The sequence below is a fragment of the Acartia tonsa genome, chromosome 2 (genome assembly GCF_053477335.1).
Source record: "Acartia tonsa isolate MP-2025a chromosome 2, ASM5347733v1, whole genome shotgun sequence".
Taxonomy (NCBI): domain Eukaryota; kingdom Metazoa; phylum Arthropoda; class Copepoda; order Calanoida; family Acartiidae; genus Acartia; species Acartia tonsa.
Window position 1 is genome coordinate 11,264,824 of NC_137261.1, and position 20,262 is coordinate 11,285,085.

Below are 20,262 nucleotides of genomic sequence, written 5' to 3' on the forward strand. Positions count from 1 at the left end.
ACTTGCATGATAACTTTAAATTATTTTTAATCTAATACATCTGCTAAAAAAATCGAAAGAATTTTTTTCTGCTTTGAAAACATTTAACAGTTTTTTATGAAAACAGAACGAATCCTGGAGTTTTGTTTTGAATATTCAAACTGAGAGATTTTTAACATAAGGAGATAGTGATAAATTATTGCTGAAGACTTATTTTAATGCAGAATATTTAATATTGTTCTTTTATTTTCTTGTTAAACAAACCTAACCTCTTAAACTAATATTGTTTAATTAAAGGAAAAGGATAAGACGGGCACGAGCTATAAGTAACTCTTCCCCCTGTACCGACTTTCAATTGTATATACACAATAACTAGTGGCAAGATAATTTTTTCTCCATTATCCATCCCTGTATTCCAACACTTACAATAAACCAATAAATGATGTAACTTTGCTATTTAAAAAAAGTAAACATCGACATTTTTTACTGCGTCCATTGGTTTTATGTTTTAGTCTACATATGCAAATTATTTCCCCAGTTTAAGCCGACATCTTGCGGTGGGCTTTCAGACTCTATGGATTGTGATTCAAATTCTGCTACAATTTTCCTAGTTTTTTTTCAGAGTCGTCACAAATAAAATACAATTAATTGGGGAAAATTTTCATCATAGAATTTCTTTTTGTTGCCCAGACAGGCTGATGGCTTGGGCCTAAAAAAGAGGAAATATTTTATTAGTTTTTCAATGGGTAATTTCTATAAATCCTATTATAGAAATATATATAAATATTATTGTCTGTAGCTAAGGATATCTCCGACCACTGAACCTATATGCTTTTCCTTTAAGTGAGCTTTTTAAAGGTTCAAGGAAGGTTTATAACTATTTTCTCATTGAGTCTTTAGGGGGCCTCTGTGGGTGAAACCTTTATTAATGAAAATACTACAAATTCACCAGTTTTCAAAATCGGCATTATGTGTATGCTATTTAAACTGTAAACTATCTTTGAGACACCAAATCTTTCAAATTTATAATTTTCCTTTTTATTAACAAATAAAAATTGGCTGTTTTGCGTGGAATTTTTCATTAATTTTGTAAGACCACCCTTGTTTATGTTTAACCACATTGAAAGTGGCCCTATGCGGTATAAAATGATACTCGACACAGTTTTATAGTTTGTTATTAAAAACATGTATACATTATCTAAAAAGGTTCAATATAAATATAAGCAAAATCAATAATTTCAGGTCAAAATTGTATATTTATTATCTAAAATAAACTTATGTCAGTTCAGGCAACTTAAACTTTAGTTCATCAATTAACAAGCACGTTATGGAACCTTCTTTCAACATGTTTTTTAGTTCCTGAAACTTATATAAGTTCCTGTGACTTATATTAAAGTAACAGGATCTCCGTCTGTTTGTCTATACCGAAGGTTATCGCTAACCGCCGTGGTTCTCCTTTACAATGTATCTTCTCATAGGTCATGGCAAGTTTTATAACTAATTTGGGGATGATACTCTCCCCCCGAATGTGTTTTATATTTTCTTTTTAAAACTAAAATCAATAATGAGGTGGATTCGAACTTCACCAAAACCACTTAAGGTACACCCAATGGCCTCTAGGGGCGTTGCATAAAGCATTCAAATGATATATATATATATATATATATTTATCATTTGTAAGTAATACCATTCTACTTTATATTTAACTCTTAAATTTCTCAAAGTTTTTTTTATGCAAGCGCGACCAATCTAATGTATATTTATACCAAAAAAGGTATTCATTGCCCTTCTCCTTCCTTCCCCTTTTCAGATTATTGTGAGGCGCTTTTTATACCCTGCTTACCATGTAAATATGGGCTGGAAAAATTAAAAGATTATTTTCACATAAAACGGCGGAAAAATTTAATTAGCCATTTGTTAAAATAATTCTACTGTATCCTTTACTAGCGGTTTAGCACCCAGAGGTCTCTTTAGAAGCCGCTATTTTTATAGGGGTCATTATTCTTAAGCGGGCACACGTATCCAACCCTAAAATAGTTGTAAACCTTACTGGACATATACAAAGCTTCACTGTAAATGAGAGTCATACCAGTCCAGCTGTTAACGAGATCCTAATCTACAAACCGACAGGCATACTATTATTAATGAATAATTAAGATTTCTCAAATTGAAGAATCGATCTTCACAATTTTCAGGGAAGTTTTGTATATGTCAAGCGGTAGGTTTTGGGATATTTGCCTTGGGTTGCATCATCAACCCCCTCAAAAATATTGAGGCTCTAGAAAAAAAATGTACTATACCTGTAAACATAAAAAATCAATTTAATTTTTACTATTTTGAAATAATACCTTTATAGAATAATGGGACCACCATGAATAAACACACTAGCAAAAACATTTTTTAAAAACTTTGTTCATTTAAATTGAATCACAGTATATTTTAAGTCTAATATTAGCTTCTAAATTGCTGAAATTTTATGGTCAAAAAAAGGCTATAGGTATAACGTTAAATCTGATAAAAGTGGATGAAAAATGATTTTCCTGCTACTAAGAGGATTTTTTTTTATCATTTTGAATTTTTTTACTGTGGAGATATTTTGTAAAATCCTTTTTGCAACGTATGATTATGTATTAAGACTGTGCGGTAAAATTTGTCATGAAAAAAGGTTCTTCTTCAAAAACATATTTTCTGTTTTCTGTTCTATATTTAATCATTTCTGTAGCGAAACTACCATTCAATTTGGAGAGTTAATTTTGTTGATCTGTTGTCGGTTGCCTTGAAATCCATTGTAATCTACATAAAAAAGGTGTATTTTTTCTTAAGAGAAAAGACAATAGACGTTTAATTGATGCTTCTAAATAAGAACACAGTAATAGTGTCTGACTGATTATGACGTAACAAAAAAAATAGCCAATGAGAGGCCGCTATTGACCAATGGTAAAATTTATAGTGGCCTCTCATTGGCTATTTTTTTTGTTACGTCATAATCAGTCAGACACTATTACTGTGTTCTATTGACGCATGTTATGCATCTATTACTATTACTGTGTTCCTAAATAACGATAGATAAAACTATCCATATGTAAGTTAAAATTATTGTTTTAAAAAATTGGACACTTCTAGTTTGAATCAACCAATCAATATTTGATTAAAAGCTAAGCTAACGATTTAGAGAATGGGTTAATAAATTTTAGGTACCAGTATAATTATAGTTACAGATCAGCTTTACTTCGAATAAGTATAACCATTAGGTAAACCCACTCTTCTACTGAAATTACTAAATTGTATAGATTCTATTTTTAGATAAAAATCGTATATAAGAGAATAGTTATAGCTTTTAGATGTTTAAACTATGAACATAAGAGTACACCTTTTTGGCCAAGGATCCTAATTGGTGTTTTTTATTACTACTAAAAATAAACGAGGACAATTACGTCCAACAAACCAGACTTACACATTGAAAAATACTTAAAACCTTTGCTGAAATATTTATGTTTACAAACAAAAAAGTTATATATGATATGCCTATCTTTACATAAAAGTTGAAAGGTATTTGTTTGTCTGTAACTTAAAATCTCACAGGCATTGTTTACATTTTCAATAAAGCTTCTGATAGGTCAGGGAAATAATTATAACTATTAAAGGGAAGGGTACTTCAACCCTCCCAAAAGAAAACACTTCTAAAATAAACCTTCCGATGCAATGCATCAAAAAGTCGTTTTGCTTAAAAATTTAAAACTTTTTATAATAATTACCATTTAAGTTATTCTAATAATGAGATGAATAGTTTGATATTCACATATTTCATTTTTTAAAAATTGGCTAACTTGTAAAAACACTAAAAAATTGAAGTGTATTAAAGCCAAATTTAAAGTTATGAGTACGTATAAGGGCAAAATTAATGTTTTAACTGATTTAAACAAATAGATAAATAGATAGATACAGTCAAGTCTTAACTAATTAACATTTAAACGCATAGTCGAATTAATAGCTTAAGATTATTTAATTTCTGTTTTGAAGAAAAAGAAAGGAGTAACCTTATGGAATCGATTTCAATTATACTATATTTGTTTAAGTTTAATTAAATCTAATTTGATTTACCTTAGCTATCAATATTTTTACACTTTTTACACTAAAGGCATCTAGGGACGTAGTCGCTAGTTTATGTATAAAGTAATTATAAGATTAAGGAAACTACAAGGACAGCCTAAGAAATTTTATGGATTTTTAGTTTTCTTCGCTAGTTGGATGTCTTCTTTAGATAAAATATACCCTTTCTATTATTATTTATTCTAATTATAATATTTTTCCAAATTACTAATAATATTTTTTCTGTTTCAGTGGACAGTTTGCTGTTGTGCATCGAGTGATAGAGAAATCAACCAGGAAAATAATCAACACACAACAACATTAGTTTTAAGTTTCAACAGCTAAGTTTTTAATTGATAACTTGTTCCGTCAGTCATGTATTTACTCAGCTCTTATTTTATATAGATGGCTGAATTTTTTGGCAGATTTATTTAATCAATGAAGAACAGCTTCACTTTTCGGTCGGTCTGTCGGCGATGCAATTGGAGACATTGATAATAATTAAATAATTTACTTTGATAATAATTGATGTGGCATGCTGTTTTTGTGTTATAGTCTTTTCTTTTGTAAAGCCCAAGAAACTGTAAAGAAACATTAAGCTCCAAAAGAACTATCACTGTATGTATTTTGTGTTTGTTTTTATTTTTGATTTTAAATAACATTTGCCCATAAAAATCCTTTTTTTCAAATGGATGAAATTTTCTTTTCTGCCCTTAAATTTTGGTCATAAGGCATGTATATAGTAGAAACCAATGAATCAATGTCTGACTGACAAGAAGACAGACAGATAAATAAGAACTGTCTTATTTTGCATTAATTTCGACTTTATACACCAAAAGAAATTGTATCAACTTTTTTTTTATAGCTAGCCGGTCCTTTTAGTAAGTAGTAGATGTAAAATTTTTCATAGAATTCAGATATGCAATCGGTTTTTTTGTAGACCTCTTATTTTTTAAATAATTTAAGTTTTAAAAAAAAAAATTAAGTCGATTTTAAGGTACTAAAATGCAACAAAAAAAGAAAGAAAATGGCCATTATGAACAAAAATAGTAAGATCTTTAATTTGACACCTTACTTTTTCAATTCTGTCAGGTAATTATTGAAAAAATCGATTTTTTTAAACCCACGAGAATAAAAACTTTGAACTCAATTTTATCATTTCACAAGTAAAAAAATATGGGTTCATATATACCTTTAGAATCAGAAAAATATTACGAATCCATTGTAAGCAAAATTGAAAAAAAAAGTTTACAATATAGTATATAAACTACAATAAAAGGAATTATATGAAAATATCATATTATATTGTACAGGCAACGTCTTAACTCTTCAATTGAGTATAAAAATGGGAAGGGGGTATAGAGGGGGTAAAAAGGGGGTAAAAAAGGGAAGACGATAGTGTGGCCAGAACAAAAAATACAATTGGCCATTTTTCTATTTTTTTATTTTTTTACTTTTTTTCAATTTTGCTTACAATGGATTCGTAATATTTTTCTGATTCTAAAGGTATATATGAACCCATGTTTTTTATGTCTGTTTGAGAAAATATTTAGGTCTAAAGTTTTTATTAAACCGAGGTTAAAAAAATAGATTTTTTCAATAATTACTCAACAGAATTTTAAAAGTAAGGTGTCAAATTAAAGATCTTACTATTTTTGTTCTTACTAGCCATTTTCTTCTTTTATTTTGTTGCGTTTTAGTACCTTAAAACCGACTTAATTATTTTTTTAAAAAACTTAAATTACTTAAAAAATAAGAGGTCTACAAAAAAACCGATTGCATATCTGAATTCTATGAAAAATTTTACATCTACTACTTACTAAAAGAACCGGCTAGCTATGAAAAAAAAAGTTGATACACCTTCTTTACAAATTTTAAAGGACTTTTACTTGTTCAAAATGTCACAACCACCCACACCCACCCCCATCCTCCTAAACTCCTAATTTTAGCTTAAGATTTATTTTCTTTAAGTAGCTATTGTTAAAAAAATAAAATAACTTAGGTCGATAAAAATGGTAAGCAAATATCTTGTTGTTGCTATACTATTTTTCAAAGTTTTTATGATATCCAACATTTACCTAGTTTTTATGTTTTGGTAGATTTTTTACTTATTTAAAAATGCATGTTTTATATATTCTAAGAAGTGAATTATAGAATATCTTCGCATATAAAATATATTGTGTACTTATTGCTATAAATCACTTATAAGCATTACAATAAGGTTATCAGGTCAAATTCAAGAATATGGGAATAAACATTCTCAAAGTAAGATCTTATGAAATTGTAACACTCATTATCTTTTTTTTACTTTAAATTACACGTGTAGTAGGGTCTTAAAATGGGTGCAACCACCCATCCTGACAAAATAAAGGGAGGTGTATCTGTGTTTAATTTAGTTTAATTTATTAATGTTTAAAAATTGTACTTTAAAAAAATTTATTTTTGCATAAATTTTTATAATAGCTAAAATATTTATAGATTTTTTAGTTCTCATACCCAGGGACAAGGGAAGGCTATTGGGGCAAACAATAGTAAAAGGCAATATTTCACCATAATCTAAATTATTCCAGTTTGCAGCTAGAGCAACTTTTAGCTTCAGTATGATCGTCAAAGATCAATTTATGATGCAATACTAACTTGATTTTGTCAGGTTTGTTGACCACAATATTACTATAAGCCTATCTAATCAAAATTCTGAAAATAGAGAACGATTTATTTCATTTAACAAGTATACAGTTGACTAGTTAAATTTTTTTCTTGTTCTTACTTTTTTTTCATAAAATTGTATCATAAACAATTTTCAAAACACATGTATGTTCAATGATTATTAATTATGTACTTTATCTATCTTTGACCCATATTATATTTTTTGTTTGAGAAACCTAGCGGCCAGATTATAAACTACATATTTAACAAAGCGCATCCAATTTTCTTTTCTTTGCTTGCACAAAAATATTTTAAATCTTGTATTATAGATGATAAATCTTAATGTATGTAAGTAAACACAGACAAACTAATTAAAGGAAAATGGGCATGCAAAAAACTTTATCTTTGAAAAGATATCATCGTCATCCTATTATATAAAGTAGTAAGCGTTTTTTGTCTGTCCTGAGGGATCTCGCTAACTGCTAAACCGATATTGTTCTTTGTTACTGTGAAGCTTCTTATAGGTCCTGGGAAGGTTTTAAACTATTTTTGGAGAGGGTGTCTTTAGCCCCCTCCCCCCAAAAATATTTTTTTAACTCTTTTTAAACTCAAATTTGAAATGGGATGAGGTCGACTTTTCCCCCTCCTACCAGTTATAATTTTTTTGTCAGTAGAGAAGGATCTTGCTAACCGCTGAACCGATATGGTCCTCCTTTACAGTAAAGCCTCACATAGATCTCGGGATAGTTTTAGGCTATTTGTCTTCCACCTCCTTACCCCTTCGGAGATAGAGTCCCCTAGCCACTAGTCCTATATACTCTATTAAGGATTTGTTGTCTGAAGCTTAAGATCACAATAACTACTGAACCGATTACGTTCTCTCTTTGAGAGAATCTTAAAATAGGTCTAGTAATGGTTTCAGGCCATTCTAATTTGATATTTAGGTCTTGAAATGATTTAAAATTATTTTTGTAGTCACCTTCTGCCTATTTGAATAAAAAGCCCCTAGATCAAGGCTATTAAAAAATATAATACAGACTTAGACAAAACTAACTAACCTTTTATTTTGAATTAAACAATAATATATAAAAATGTTTTTAAATTAATGATATATTTACATATCAATTAAGAAACTTAACAAAACAATTAAAAATGATAACAATACATAGGTAACAATAAATTATAAATGATTACAAATTTTAGTAAAATATATTCACGAAATAGCTTAATTTTTTTTATTTTATGTAATTGCTGACCTTTATAACAAATATCAATGCAGTAAAATAATCTAATTGTTTTCCTGTCTAGCTTAAAACACCCTTTCTTAGAAACCCACCCGAACCATTTTTTCAGTTGTAATCCTAAAATGCAAGTAAGTCATACTAATGTGTAGAACTGTAATATTCTAAACTAGCTATCTACAGGCTACAGCTATTACAAATGTTAAATCAAAGCCTTCAATTCAAGTACAACTGGCTAATTTTTTGGCCACTAAGAAGACATTTTATTTCAATGATATTTGTACCAATCTGTTTTAATGATCTCAAAGATATCTATTTGGATAATTTTATATTGCTATTGATTCTTCTTAACCTTAATTTGTTTGATCATTTAAAAGCTTAAAGGAAATTGATTTTATAGCATCTATGAGGTCAAATTTAAGAAAGGTTTTAATCAGAGCTTACAATTTTAAAAAAGGAGGGGGGGGGGGGTAATGCAACCATCTCGTAATCAATGATTAAATGGCACTTAGAATCCAGATTTCGTTACGAAACTTGGCATAAGTAATCCTTGATAGGTCTATTTTCCCTAAATTGAACAAAAAGTTGGAAAAGTAGCAACTAGCCATTTTTTGGCTATTTTCAGGGCAAATCCATCACAAAACCTATCTCCACATAATCCTCTTTGCCTCTCCAAAACGGTTCTGGCCAGTATTTGCTGGTACTATTTGCTGTTGATTCCTACGTAATTTATGACAGATTTGCCGTAAAAATAGCAAAAAAACAGCTAAACGGTTAAGCTGTAACCAATATACATACCAAGTATTAATAAGTTTCGTAATGAAATTCGGATTCTAAGTGCCATTTAATCATTGATTACGAGATAGTTGCATTAAACCCCCCCCCCCCCTCCTATTTCTAAAGGACCTTGTAAACGTGTTGAGTCTTACTACTCTAAGTACTTTTTTATTGTTATACCCAGGAAGGATTTTCCTCCATAATTTTTCCCACTAACCCTTTAACTACCCCTTCCCGCTTTAAATTTGGCCCATGAAAGTTTTCAAATATTTCTTTTGTTCTTCTTACATTTTCGTATATCTTCATTGGCTGTGCTTAGCTGTCTTCTACTAATTCTCCTAGAACAAATATCTAAATTATTTCTTCTTACACAAATAAGATTGTATGCATGATATTTTAGCAGAACTGCTATAATCATATTTGTTTGTCTAACCATTGTCTTTGTATAAGATTCTCTAACTTGTAGATAAAACATAAAGATTTTAATGATTTATAGCAATAGTCTTAATAAAAAAGGGTGTCTTCCACAGAAAATTGATGCAGAATTTATAATAAAAATGTTGAGATAAAGAACATTAGTAGACATAAGTATCAAAATAGTTTAAGTGGAGGGAAGGAATTAAAGCAAAACAAAAACGTATTAATCTTACCTAACCCAATTGATCCATCTCGTCATTATCAATAGCCTCAGGTATAACTTCCTTTTGTAAATCTCTTCTATTTTTCAAGGTCCATCCTTAACAAAGTAATATTATGAGAAAAAATTCAAATATAAACAAGGATGACAACATCCATAAAAGCGAAGCTATGAAATGGAAGGACAAACAAACATTAACACTTGTAGAATTAGCAGAATATTAAATGCATCAGCACAAACAATATTGTAAGTAAATTTGTTGCAAAACTGCATTAATAGATGATACTGTCTAAGGACCTACTTACATTTTTGGGACTTATTTATAGAGATGCTTCGCTTATAACATTGTACCTTGTTGGAATAGGAATCAGTTTTCAAACAATCAGAAGAATCGGATAATTTTAACATACAAAAATTTGTTGTCAAAAAAGTTAAAAATCAACATGTTTAAAATGGATGAACGGACATTCTTGTATTGATTATAGAGTTGCTACGCTTTCTAAATTGTACCTATTTACTACAGGAATCATCAAGCAAAGTTTGGAATCGATAGGACAATTCTAACCTGTTTAAATTAACGTAAAGAGCTAACTTTGACTTACGCACGGACGGACAGACCGACCCTAATTATAGAAAAGCTTTGCTTTTAAAAAGGCAGTCCCAAGGATTGTATTTAATATCAAATATTTAATATTTGTTTAAAGATCAAGGATATTCGGGTATGGTCTCTTTCGTGGTAACACCCCTTAAGGGGCGATTCTTATTATTTTCAAAGTGGCTTTTCTCCTATTTCTGCAGGGCCAATTGCCTAACCCTGAGGGGCTATCACCTAACCCAATATAACATAGCCTAACCTAAAATAACCTATTTAAAGTCATTTTGAAAATACGAAGAATCGCCTCTTAAGGGGTGTTGCCACGAAAGGGACCCTTCCCGGATATTCTATAGAAAAATTAACTTTTACGCAAGTACGCAAAAAAATTAAGAAAGTAAAAATTGCCATTTTAGAAAAAAAGTATTGTAAGAGTATGATTTTCAATAAAAATACTAATATTTTTAAAACTATGAGTTAGATAAGTTTAAACCCATTTCGTGGAAATAAATATTTGAAACGGTTAAAAAAATTATCAACCTTGTTTTAGAATAGCTCATGTGTATAAATGACATAGTATGTCTTTTTGTCAATCTGTTTTTATAATTTGAAATTAAATTGACTAACCTTTTGATGTTAAATAAAATAAACGTAAAATTTAACAATAAAGCCACTTGTCCTTTTGTCCATTTGTTATAATACAAAATTCTTAGAACTACGGGGAACCTAATTTTGATACTATTACCCACACAACTTTTGAAAATATGATTAAAAACAAAAATATATTAAAATCAAAATATTAGAAAACTTAAAAGGCTGCTTTAAAGCAGTCCGGCTGCTATGGATGTTATTTGCTCAAATATGCGCTAGAATGATGGGAAAGTTGACAAAAATTCATATGTGTAGCTTTAACAGTAGCTTAGTAAACCTAATTTCCCTCATAGTGTTAAGCACTTACAGACGGACTGACGACGAGAATTGGATGGTGGCTTCGCTACTAAAATAAGTCAATTTTATTCCTATCCATTTGAAATAAAACACCCCCTTTAGCACGCCTCTGGTTGATAAATGTTAATTAAAATAGTTACCAGCAAGGCATTGTTTCTTGCAATCTCTGAAACTGATTACATTTTACCAAACGTTTCTGAAATAATTACATAAATAGTATAATTAAAAATCACTTTACTTGATATAGCTGAAATATTATCAATTTGTTTGCAATGCATTAAATTATCACCTATGATATAAACGTGTATTCAAAAATTTAACGAATAACAGGCCATGTTCCGAAATCTTTGTTGGATTTTTTTATGAATATATATTCACACAAAAATATAACACGATCTATTGGGCATTGTTTTGATAAATAATTATGGAAGAAAAAAATAATTTTATCGTTTAATTAGACCATAAATTGAAAATTTATTAAATCACTATGTTCAATGGATTGTTTGTTTTGATTAATATTTAGCTGTTTTCAAATTTAATAGTGTACACTTTTTTTGATGAGGTTTAGCGAATTTATACTCTAAAGTAGTTTACTAATAGCCGATTTTTATAAGAGTTGAACCATTCGTAATATTAGATACTCATATAGGTTTCGTGATAAAGTTACATAATTTTAATAGAATTATTGGTCAGAAAGAACTTCCCTTGTCCCTGCTCATACCCAATCCTGGTCAACGTTCGTGATATACACAAAATACCTTTTACAGTACATTTAAATTCCACTAACAAAAAAACAGTACCTATCTTAGCAATGATGACTTTTTATTTGGGATAACAAACTTTTTTTGTATGATTCATAACCACTGTTGTAATAAAAAATTAAGATGCATGTAATTGTATAAAGTAAAAAATTAGTAGAAAAAACTGAAAATTACAGCTGTCTATCTCCTATAGCATCCGAGAGACTGACGGACGGACAGACAACGTGAATGATAGAGTAGCTCACTATTTTTGGAATTTGTTTGCTAAATTAAATATTATTTTACTTAGTTTGGACACTATTTTAAGATGTAAGATAGAAGAACGCCAGGCATCTAGACAAATATATAAAACAATAACCTACACAATGCTGCCTTTAAACCAAGGTCCAAGACAATTTTTCTAAAAAACAATTAGTAAAACAAGGATGAAAATATGCGTAACGTAGATGACTAAAGTCCCTCCACAGACTATAACGTCATACGATAGAATAACCAATGAGAAACCAGCATAAATTTTACCATTGGTCAGTTACAGTGTATACTGGCCTCTCATTGGCTATTCTATCGTATATCGAATATCGAATATATATGAAAAAAAGATGTCCCCCGCGAAAGAGTTCTTTATCGGTCTTTAAGACATATAGTCTGGGGGATTTTAAATATAAAGGTTCGAAATTTTTTCTGTTGTTTTCTACATTTTTATATTAATCTTTTTTTCCGATGCATATTTTGGATGTAAATTGACTGGTGCGATGATATCTGTCTGTCCATAGACGTAGACAAATATTCAAATGATACACAATGCGTTTTTCACAGTGTGCATTCACTTACGCACAATTTCTTGAATAAAAAATATCCATGATTACAACAACAAGAAAATAAGCAAATAAACCAAACAAAGTGTGCTTGATAATGCATCAAAAATAAAGAGACCATTTGTACTAGAATAATGGATGTATAACATGCCTCCATATTATGACAGTGGAAAAATTGTCGTCATAAAGTTTAACTTTATTAGAGTACATGCTAATCTGGTGTAAGACCTACGGGTAATATCCTCTTAGGATTTTTTTTCAATTTTGAATTTTTTAAATACTTTTTTGTTCAAACTAGTACAAAATCAAAATAGTGTATACTTTCTTACTGACAAATATAAAACTTTGAATTGTAAAATGAGTTTTTTTGGTGTATGTATATAAACTTCCAAACAATTCTGCTCATAAAAACATTTAATTTTTGCAAAACAATGAATTCCATTTAAATCCTAAATGAAGTTGTAAAATATTAAATAATCCTCATTATATATATTACAAATTTGTACCTCTCAAACGTCAGTGTGCTCGAATAGATATCAGTAATTGCTGGAGGTAAGTTTATTTACATAAGAAAATTTAAACCAAAATCATACTTGTAATAATGTAGGGGGAGAAAGTCACTCATGCAAAAATCAGCCACGTGACGTCATAAAAATGAGGGAGATGAGAGGAGAAGGTGAAAGAAAACTACAAAAAAGAGATGGATAATCTCTCATTTTTGTGACGTCACATGGCTGATTTTTGATTGACTTTCTCCCCCTACCTTGTAATGTATTACTTTGAAACTAAAATTATAGAGAGTTTCCCCCCCCCCCCCCCGATACCAACACCCCCTCAATCAATGGTATATGCTTTATTGTGTACTATAAAGTAATTACATTGTAAAATGATTAAGACTTAATAAGTGTATGATTATGAGTATAATAGATGTCACTAGGCTGTTAGTAAAAAGGTTGTCACAAGGCTATTAGTAAAAAGTGTGAATGTAATGCTTTATTATCTGGCTATTATCTATCTAATTTGGTTGCTTCGGACAATATAAAGCTTTGGTGCTTTCCTTCAAAGTACCTATCGAGCGCTGAAACCTTCACCCCCACACCTTATTTTTTGAAGAAGAAAAAATATTTTTAATTTATTTTGAAATAATATTTGAGATTTTTTGTGCTAGAATAAGCCCATTGAGGGAAACAGAAAGGTTTTTAAAAACTAAATAATTTCTTTAAAAACTAGAGAAATATTTTGAAAAGTATCCTCCAAATTATTTAGGGGAGCTTATTATTGTTCCCAGAGCATCAACCCAAAAAATGCTGTAATGTCCAAATTGACCAGACACTTCAGTGTCATGTCATGACCAGGAATATTCAATATAATCGCCAAATCTAAATTACAATATCTGTACATCAATTCATTTTGTTAAAATTTTTATAAGCATTTTGTCTTTGAGTTTAATTTTAATTATTATTATGAAATTTAGCCATGATTTGCAATTTTTGCCAATGTTTTATAAAAGCCTTTTTAGTGAAAAAAATGTAATTTTAAATGTACATAATTTACACATCTTATAAACAAATTTAAAGCATCTAATATTGCATATTGCCAATCTTTTTGTCAACAATTAAATTATCAAATATTAGAATAATTTTAGAAAGATCATCCTTATGTATTTTCTAAAATTAAATGAAGAGGTTTTAAATCAATGACAAAATTGTCCATAAGAAGGCCATCCTAAATAATATCAATAAATACAACAAAAAATAATTGAATATATTATTACTTGGTTCTTTACCAGGTTTTCTATGTTAATTAACAAAACACCTATCCACCCCCTCTATTATATCCCTTCCCCTCCTACTTGATGAACAAACTGACCAATAAATGAGTTCCATGTTAGCAACCTAAATTGACGACAATATTTCTCCTGTCAAAATATCAACATATATTCTACATACATTATAACAAAACATTTGCAATATTAATTTGATGAACATAAAGACTTGTTTAAAAAGGATTTTTTAAATAATTTATATAAAATATAATGATTTATAAAGTTCCTATCTTTATATGCTGCTAAAGCATTCTGGTTTTGTCAGAAGACAAGTGTTATAGAGTAGCTGCGCCACTGAACTCAATTATTCGTTAAAGGGATCTTAAAACCAGTACAGAGCTTTTTAACTTTTCCTAAGAAAACCTTTTAAAGGTTACTCTAAAATTTATATAGTTTTTCAAAATTTTGATTGACAGCTTGCAGAGTTATTAAATAATGACACGGTTATCTTTCATGGAGTATCTTTAAAAGAGTAGTCTTCAGTAAGTTTCAAACAGAAATGTAATAAATATATTTATCTTTGTTAATTTAGGCTTTAATTTTATGATTTTTTCGCTTTAGCTTGTTATCTTAAATTTTTTACTTAATGAAATAATTGGTATTTTATCTTTGATCTAATTCTATATTTTTCCTCTTTTTATCTACACTCCATGGTGTAATTTTGATCGTTTAATGTTTCTTATTTATCATATCAATTCTATGAAATCATTGGTTATAAAATTTTAGCTATTTATTAGCGTGTTTTGTGTCGTAGTTCACTCCTTTATTACATCTACTCCATGGAAATCATGGGCTGTAAACCCATAGCTGTTAATTAACGTGTTTTGCTAGATTTTTTGCTAGCCAATTAAGGGTAAGAGGAAAAGGTTGCTGAAAATTTGACAGAGCGAAAAGTATTCCATATGATTACAACAGGGAGTAGGGGTACATGAGTACAAATTTATTCTTATGTAAAAGTAACACGATCTGTGTCTGTCTCCAATATGGTTCTCCTTTAGTGTACCTTTACATAGGTCCTGGGAAGGTTTATATCGATTTTGGGGGAGAGTACCACCACCATCCCAGAAATCGCCTTTAGAAAAAATGACCCCTTTATTTTTTTTCTGTTTAAAACTAAAGTTGAATAAGGGGAGGTCGACGGGGTGCTGCCACTTTTACCACTAGCAAAAATACAACCACGGTGTATTTGACAAAAATTGGGTGTGTTTTTGTCAATTTTGTTTTTATATGTATTTTTGGCAATATTTTTTTATCCACTGTCAAAATTACACCTTTACTACTAGCAACCAATATCAATAAAACAAATTTAGTACATTTACTAGTGGGAGGATTGGGTAATTTTCCAAGCCTTTTATTTTGAGGAAAGTGAAATGAGGGGTTTCAAAGTTTTGAGGGGAGTAATCTAATGTATTTTAAAATTTTAAAAAGTTTTGGGTAAAATGAGGGATTTAAAAGTTTGAGGTGGATAAACAACCCTTTATCCCGAGTAACGTCTATGTATAATATAGCCACAACATATTACAAGCATGTTCAGTTTCCACAATACAATTTACCATCTAGTTGTTCTATAATCCTTAATCTTTACTTCCCTGAGTAAGTACCTCTGGCTAAAGTAAAAGACGGAAAATTGGCAAAGAAAAAGTGGCACCATCATATAATCTCATAATTGCTCACTCAGTTCACTGAATATGAAACTAGACAATATTGCAATTATGCTCCTCTACCGCCAATTATCATGTGCACAATAGAGATAATCTATAAAAATATTCTCTAAATCAGCCAATAGGAAAACAGTGGAGGTACATTCTAGACATGTCATTGGTTGAAATTGTCTAAAAATTTTGGTAGGAAAGCATATTTTTTTATATTTCGTTCGCATAATGAGTCAGCTATAAGACAAAACTTGTTTTTTGTGTAAACTATATCAAATAAAAATTAAATTCCTAGTATAAAGTGCAGCATATGACAAAACCTTTAATAAATTAGCTATTCATAGTTGAATTCATTAGGATAAAGTTATTTTTTATATAAATCATATCCTCGAAAAATATCGTCTTTTGTGTAACTTGAATGTAAAAGTGATTGTCTATTATGGAATCTTTTTATTAGTTTGATAAATTTGGGGGTATATAGACCATCTAGATATATTACATCTATTTATGCACATTATCTTTACCACTTCAACGCTCCAGCATTTTGTTGCATTAAATTTAATCTAATTAGCTTCCATAGTTTAATTTTGATTTATTCTTTCACATATTGGTGTTCATTACCATTATTAAATCAGTCTTGCTGTTTTAGAGATATTAACTTACAATAATGAAGTCCAAGGTTTGTTGGTTAAATTAGGCAATATCACACAACAGACAAACAACTATCTGATTACAATACCTTTTTGTTTTGAAGTCCCCGGTTTGCATGATAATAGGTAGCTACTGTTTATTGACCAAGGTACTCTGCTAACTATATCTATTAAGCTATAAAAATTTTTCACTAAAATCGTATTTTTAATGTGCATATAGTGGATTCTTAATCAACATATATTAGGTGAATGCATCATACATCTTTTAGGCACCTTTTTATTTTTTCAGCGGGCGCAAATGCATTCATATATTGTATACAAAATTAAGTAAAAATGGCTAGTTTTTATACTAATTTGAAGATTTATTTTTTTAGTATTTAAAAGAAATATTAACTTTGCTGTACAATAGATTTAAAATTGCATCCAGGCGCATGCATTCAGGGTATTACAGCGGTTTTTTTTTGTGGGGGACCTATACCCCCCACTCCCCCCCCCTGATTTTTAAAAAAAATTAAAATAAAGTTACATTCATTATAATTAGGGGCAGTAGAAGATGATTAATGGGGGTTTGGCCAAACAGGAAGATTTTGGTGGGGAGGATCCTATCACGCCCCCCCCCCCCCGACAAAAAAATAACTTTACACACCTTACTTGCTATTAACAAGAACATAACATTCAGAAAAGCGAAGCTCAAAAAATAAGACTGTCAGACAACCGAACTCTATAGCAAAGGGAATATATTATTGACACATAAATAACAGAAATTCATTTTAAACTAGTGGCGGTGCCTAGCCCCAAGCAATTAGGAGCTCTTTATTTGAAAGGGGATGGAGATTGCTAAAAAATAGCTTAAAACCATCACAAGACTTAATAGAAATAAGAATTAAAACAGTTAACCCCCTGACCCCCTGTGAAAGCATTACTGTAAAGTAAAACCATTTTGGTTCGGTGGTTATTGGTACACACAGACAGATAGACACAAAGGTTGACATCTATTGTTGCTACTTAATTTCAAAATACCTTCAAATTAAAAGACCCAACCCTACCAAAGACCTAAATACCTAAATGACTAAGACCTAATCTGACACAATACATAATTTAATTTAAGTTAACTTAGGTTAGGTAATGTTAGAATTATACAATTTTGTGGATATCATCAGCAAAAATTTATTTCAAATACATCCTACCCCTACCCTCCCAAGAGATAAGTTCCTAGACACACTTTTAGTTTTAAAAGAAAAGATTTTTTTGAAGGGGAGTACTCATTTTTAAGGGTGATATCTTCTGGGAAGGTGGAGGTACTCTCCTCAAAATGGTTATAAACCTTTCTTGGACTTGTAAGAAGCTTCACTGTGTAAAGGAGAACCATACCAAGTTAGCGTTTAGGCTAATAAGGCTTGCATAGTAGGTCAGACGGACGTACATAAATAAACTAATTATATAACAGCTTTGCCACGACTTTAATGATGTTTCTACATAGTTGATAAGTCAGACGGACATACAGACAGAGGCTAGTTATAGAATAGCTTTGCTTCTACTAAAAGGAAGTTTCCAAGCACAATAATAAATAATATGTTGGCCAACTTTAAATTGATAGATCAGATGGATGCAAAGACATAAGCTAATAAAAGAACAGCTACGCTTATACTGAAAGGTATATTCTAAAAATTTGTTACATCATGTCAGACTGACGCACATAGAAGGTCAGACAGACATACATACACATACTAATTACATTATATCCTCGCTACGACTTAAAAGAAGTTTCTACAGAGTTGATAAGTCAGACAGACATAAGCTAGTTATACCTTCACTACTACTAAAAAGAAGTTTATTAACAGAATTATATATAATAAGCTGGCCAAATGTTAATTGACAGATCAGAAGGACGTACACAAATTAGAGAATAATTACAGAATATAATTATAGAAGCATCGAAAAACAATTGTTTAGTATAAACAGACGAACATACATGTAATAGCTTTGCTACTACTAAAAGGAAGTTTCTAATTAATTGATAGATTAAATCTTGTTATTTTGTTATATCAATGGCAAAAGATACCTTTCAATACATACTTCCATATAAACTCTATTTTAAATGGAAAAATCTGTTAAGTGGTTAGCGGATCTGAACGGACATTTAAAAAAACCTTGTTTTTATGTAATAAGGATTAATTATTTGTTTGTTTACATTTGGTTAGCAGACGAATACAATACATCTCAACCAATCAGAGCCCAGAAATTATTTCTACAACCAATCACATTTGACGAAGACGACATTGTATATTAGCTTTGAATAAAAGCTTATAAAAAAATAAGTCTAGTAATTTGTTGTTTATCGACGTAAAATAAATAATTTTATAAAAATTGTATTAACTAGAAAATCTTAAAAATATATGTTGATTTCAGAACTAAAATATGCATTAATATTCTTTCCAACTTTTATAGCTTAATATCTATGCTGCATATATTAGAAAGAACATAAGCAACAAAATACAACTACTTACTTTTGGATAATTCTTTTTTTTAAGTGCTCTCATATTAATTTAATTTTAGCTTACTTTGTAGGCACATATAAGACATGTCATGAAGCGGACAGGAAGATTTTTTGTTTGAATTTTTTACGACTGGAGAAAACAATGTTAATTTAAGCAACAACAATTATTAACAATCCTTCTTTGAACTTTTAAATGGTGTTTATATCTTTTAGCAAGAAATTTTAAGTTTTAAAGCTTAAAGTAAAATCAACCCAAACTTCACTTTGAGAAAAAAGTTAATGAAAATTTTGGATTTCTTGGATGGGATGACCTCACCCACTCGCTCTTGTATATGTTGAAAATATGTACCTGAAAGGACCGATTAAAAATTATTTGGTAGATTATCTATTATTTAATATCATTCAATTATATTCATAATATACTAGGAGAGTCTTTTTGAGAGAACTTGATTTTAAGATATCAAATAATTAAATTTTTCTGTTTTATATAAATACTACCACAAAAAAAACTTTTTGAAATGATCAGATAACCATCATTTTCAAAGCTTATAAAATAAGTTGAAAATAAGCATTAATATTTTATACATTGCATAATCATAAAAAGTAGGATTACTTTGTTCGTTTCTGCTCGTTAGTATTGACCATTTTCTTACCGTAAACTTAATGCTATCTCTTTAAATTCTTTGCAGAATAAAACGGTAAGGGGTAATACTCTAAATGACAAAATAAAAAATGGGAGTGGTGGGAAGGATCCTAACCAAAGTATAATAGGTTAAAACCATCACATAACTAGCAGGTATATTCCCTGAAGAGTAGAGCCCAATCTGTTCAGCGGTTACCAAGATCTTAAGCTTTAGACGGACAAAGAAAAGGACAGACAAATTGACAAACAGGTGAGCAGACATATATTGTTCTACTTTGTATTAGAGATTTATTTATTTGTGTACAAAGTGTACAAATCCTGTACCTTGAATATTTGTTTTGCAACATTTTCGTGTTTGTCAGTCTTCTTATCAGTGGCAATTAACCTTGTCTACACTCACCTTTGCAGTTCAAATAGTTCGATACTTAAAATTTTATTAACTTTTCCTCCACTCATCTTTGGTTTTCTAATAGTTCGATACTTAAAATTTGATTAACTTTGTCTCTACTC

The 20,262-nt window shown here is 29.8% G+C and overlaps 1 protein-coding gene and 1 long non-coding RNA gene across 2 annotated transcripts in view; one reads left to right on the forward strand and one right to left on the reverse strand.

Annotated features, from left to right (window-relative positions):
- Nucleotides 1–20,262, forward strand: part of LOC145312396 (death-associated protein kinase 1-like) — a 463,414-nt gene that overhangs the window by 197,884 nt on the left and 245,268 nt on the right. The window contains exon 4 of the mRNA XM_080151633.1: nucleotides 4,321–4,363. Within this exon, the coding sequence (XP_080007759.1) occupies nucleotides 4,321–4,363 (43 nt within the window). The remainder of the gene's footprint in view (nucleotides 1–4,320; nucleotides 4,364–20,262) is intronic.
- On the reverse strand, nucleotides 8,913–11,108 carry LOC145304349 (uncharacterized). Its single transcript, XR_013874070.1, has 3 exons — nucleotides 11,050–11,108; nucleotides 9,383–9,468; nucleotides 8,913–9,070 (listed from the first exon to the last, which is right to left on the reverse strand). It is a non-coding gene; the product is annotated as an uncharacterized LOC145304349 (long non-coding RNA).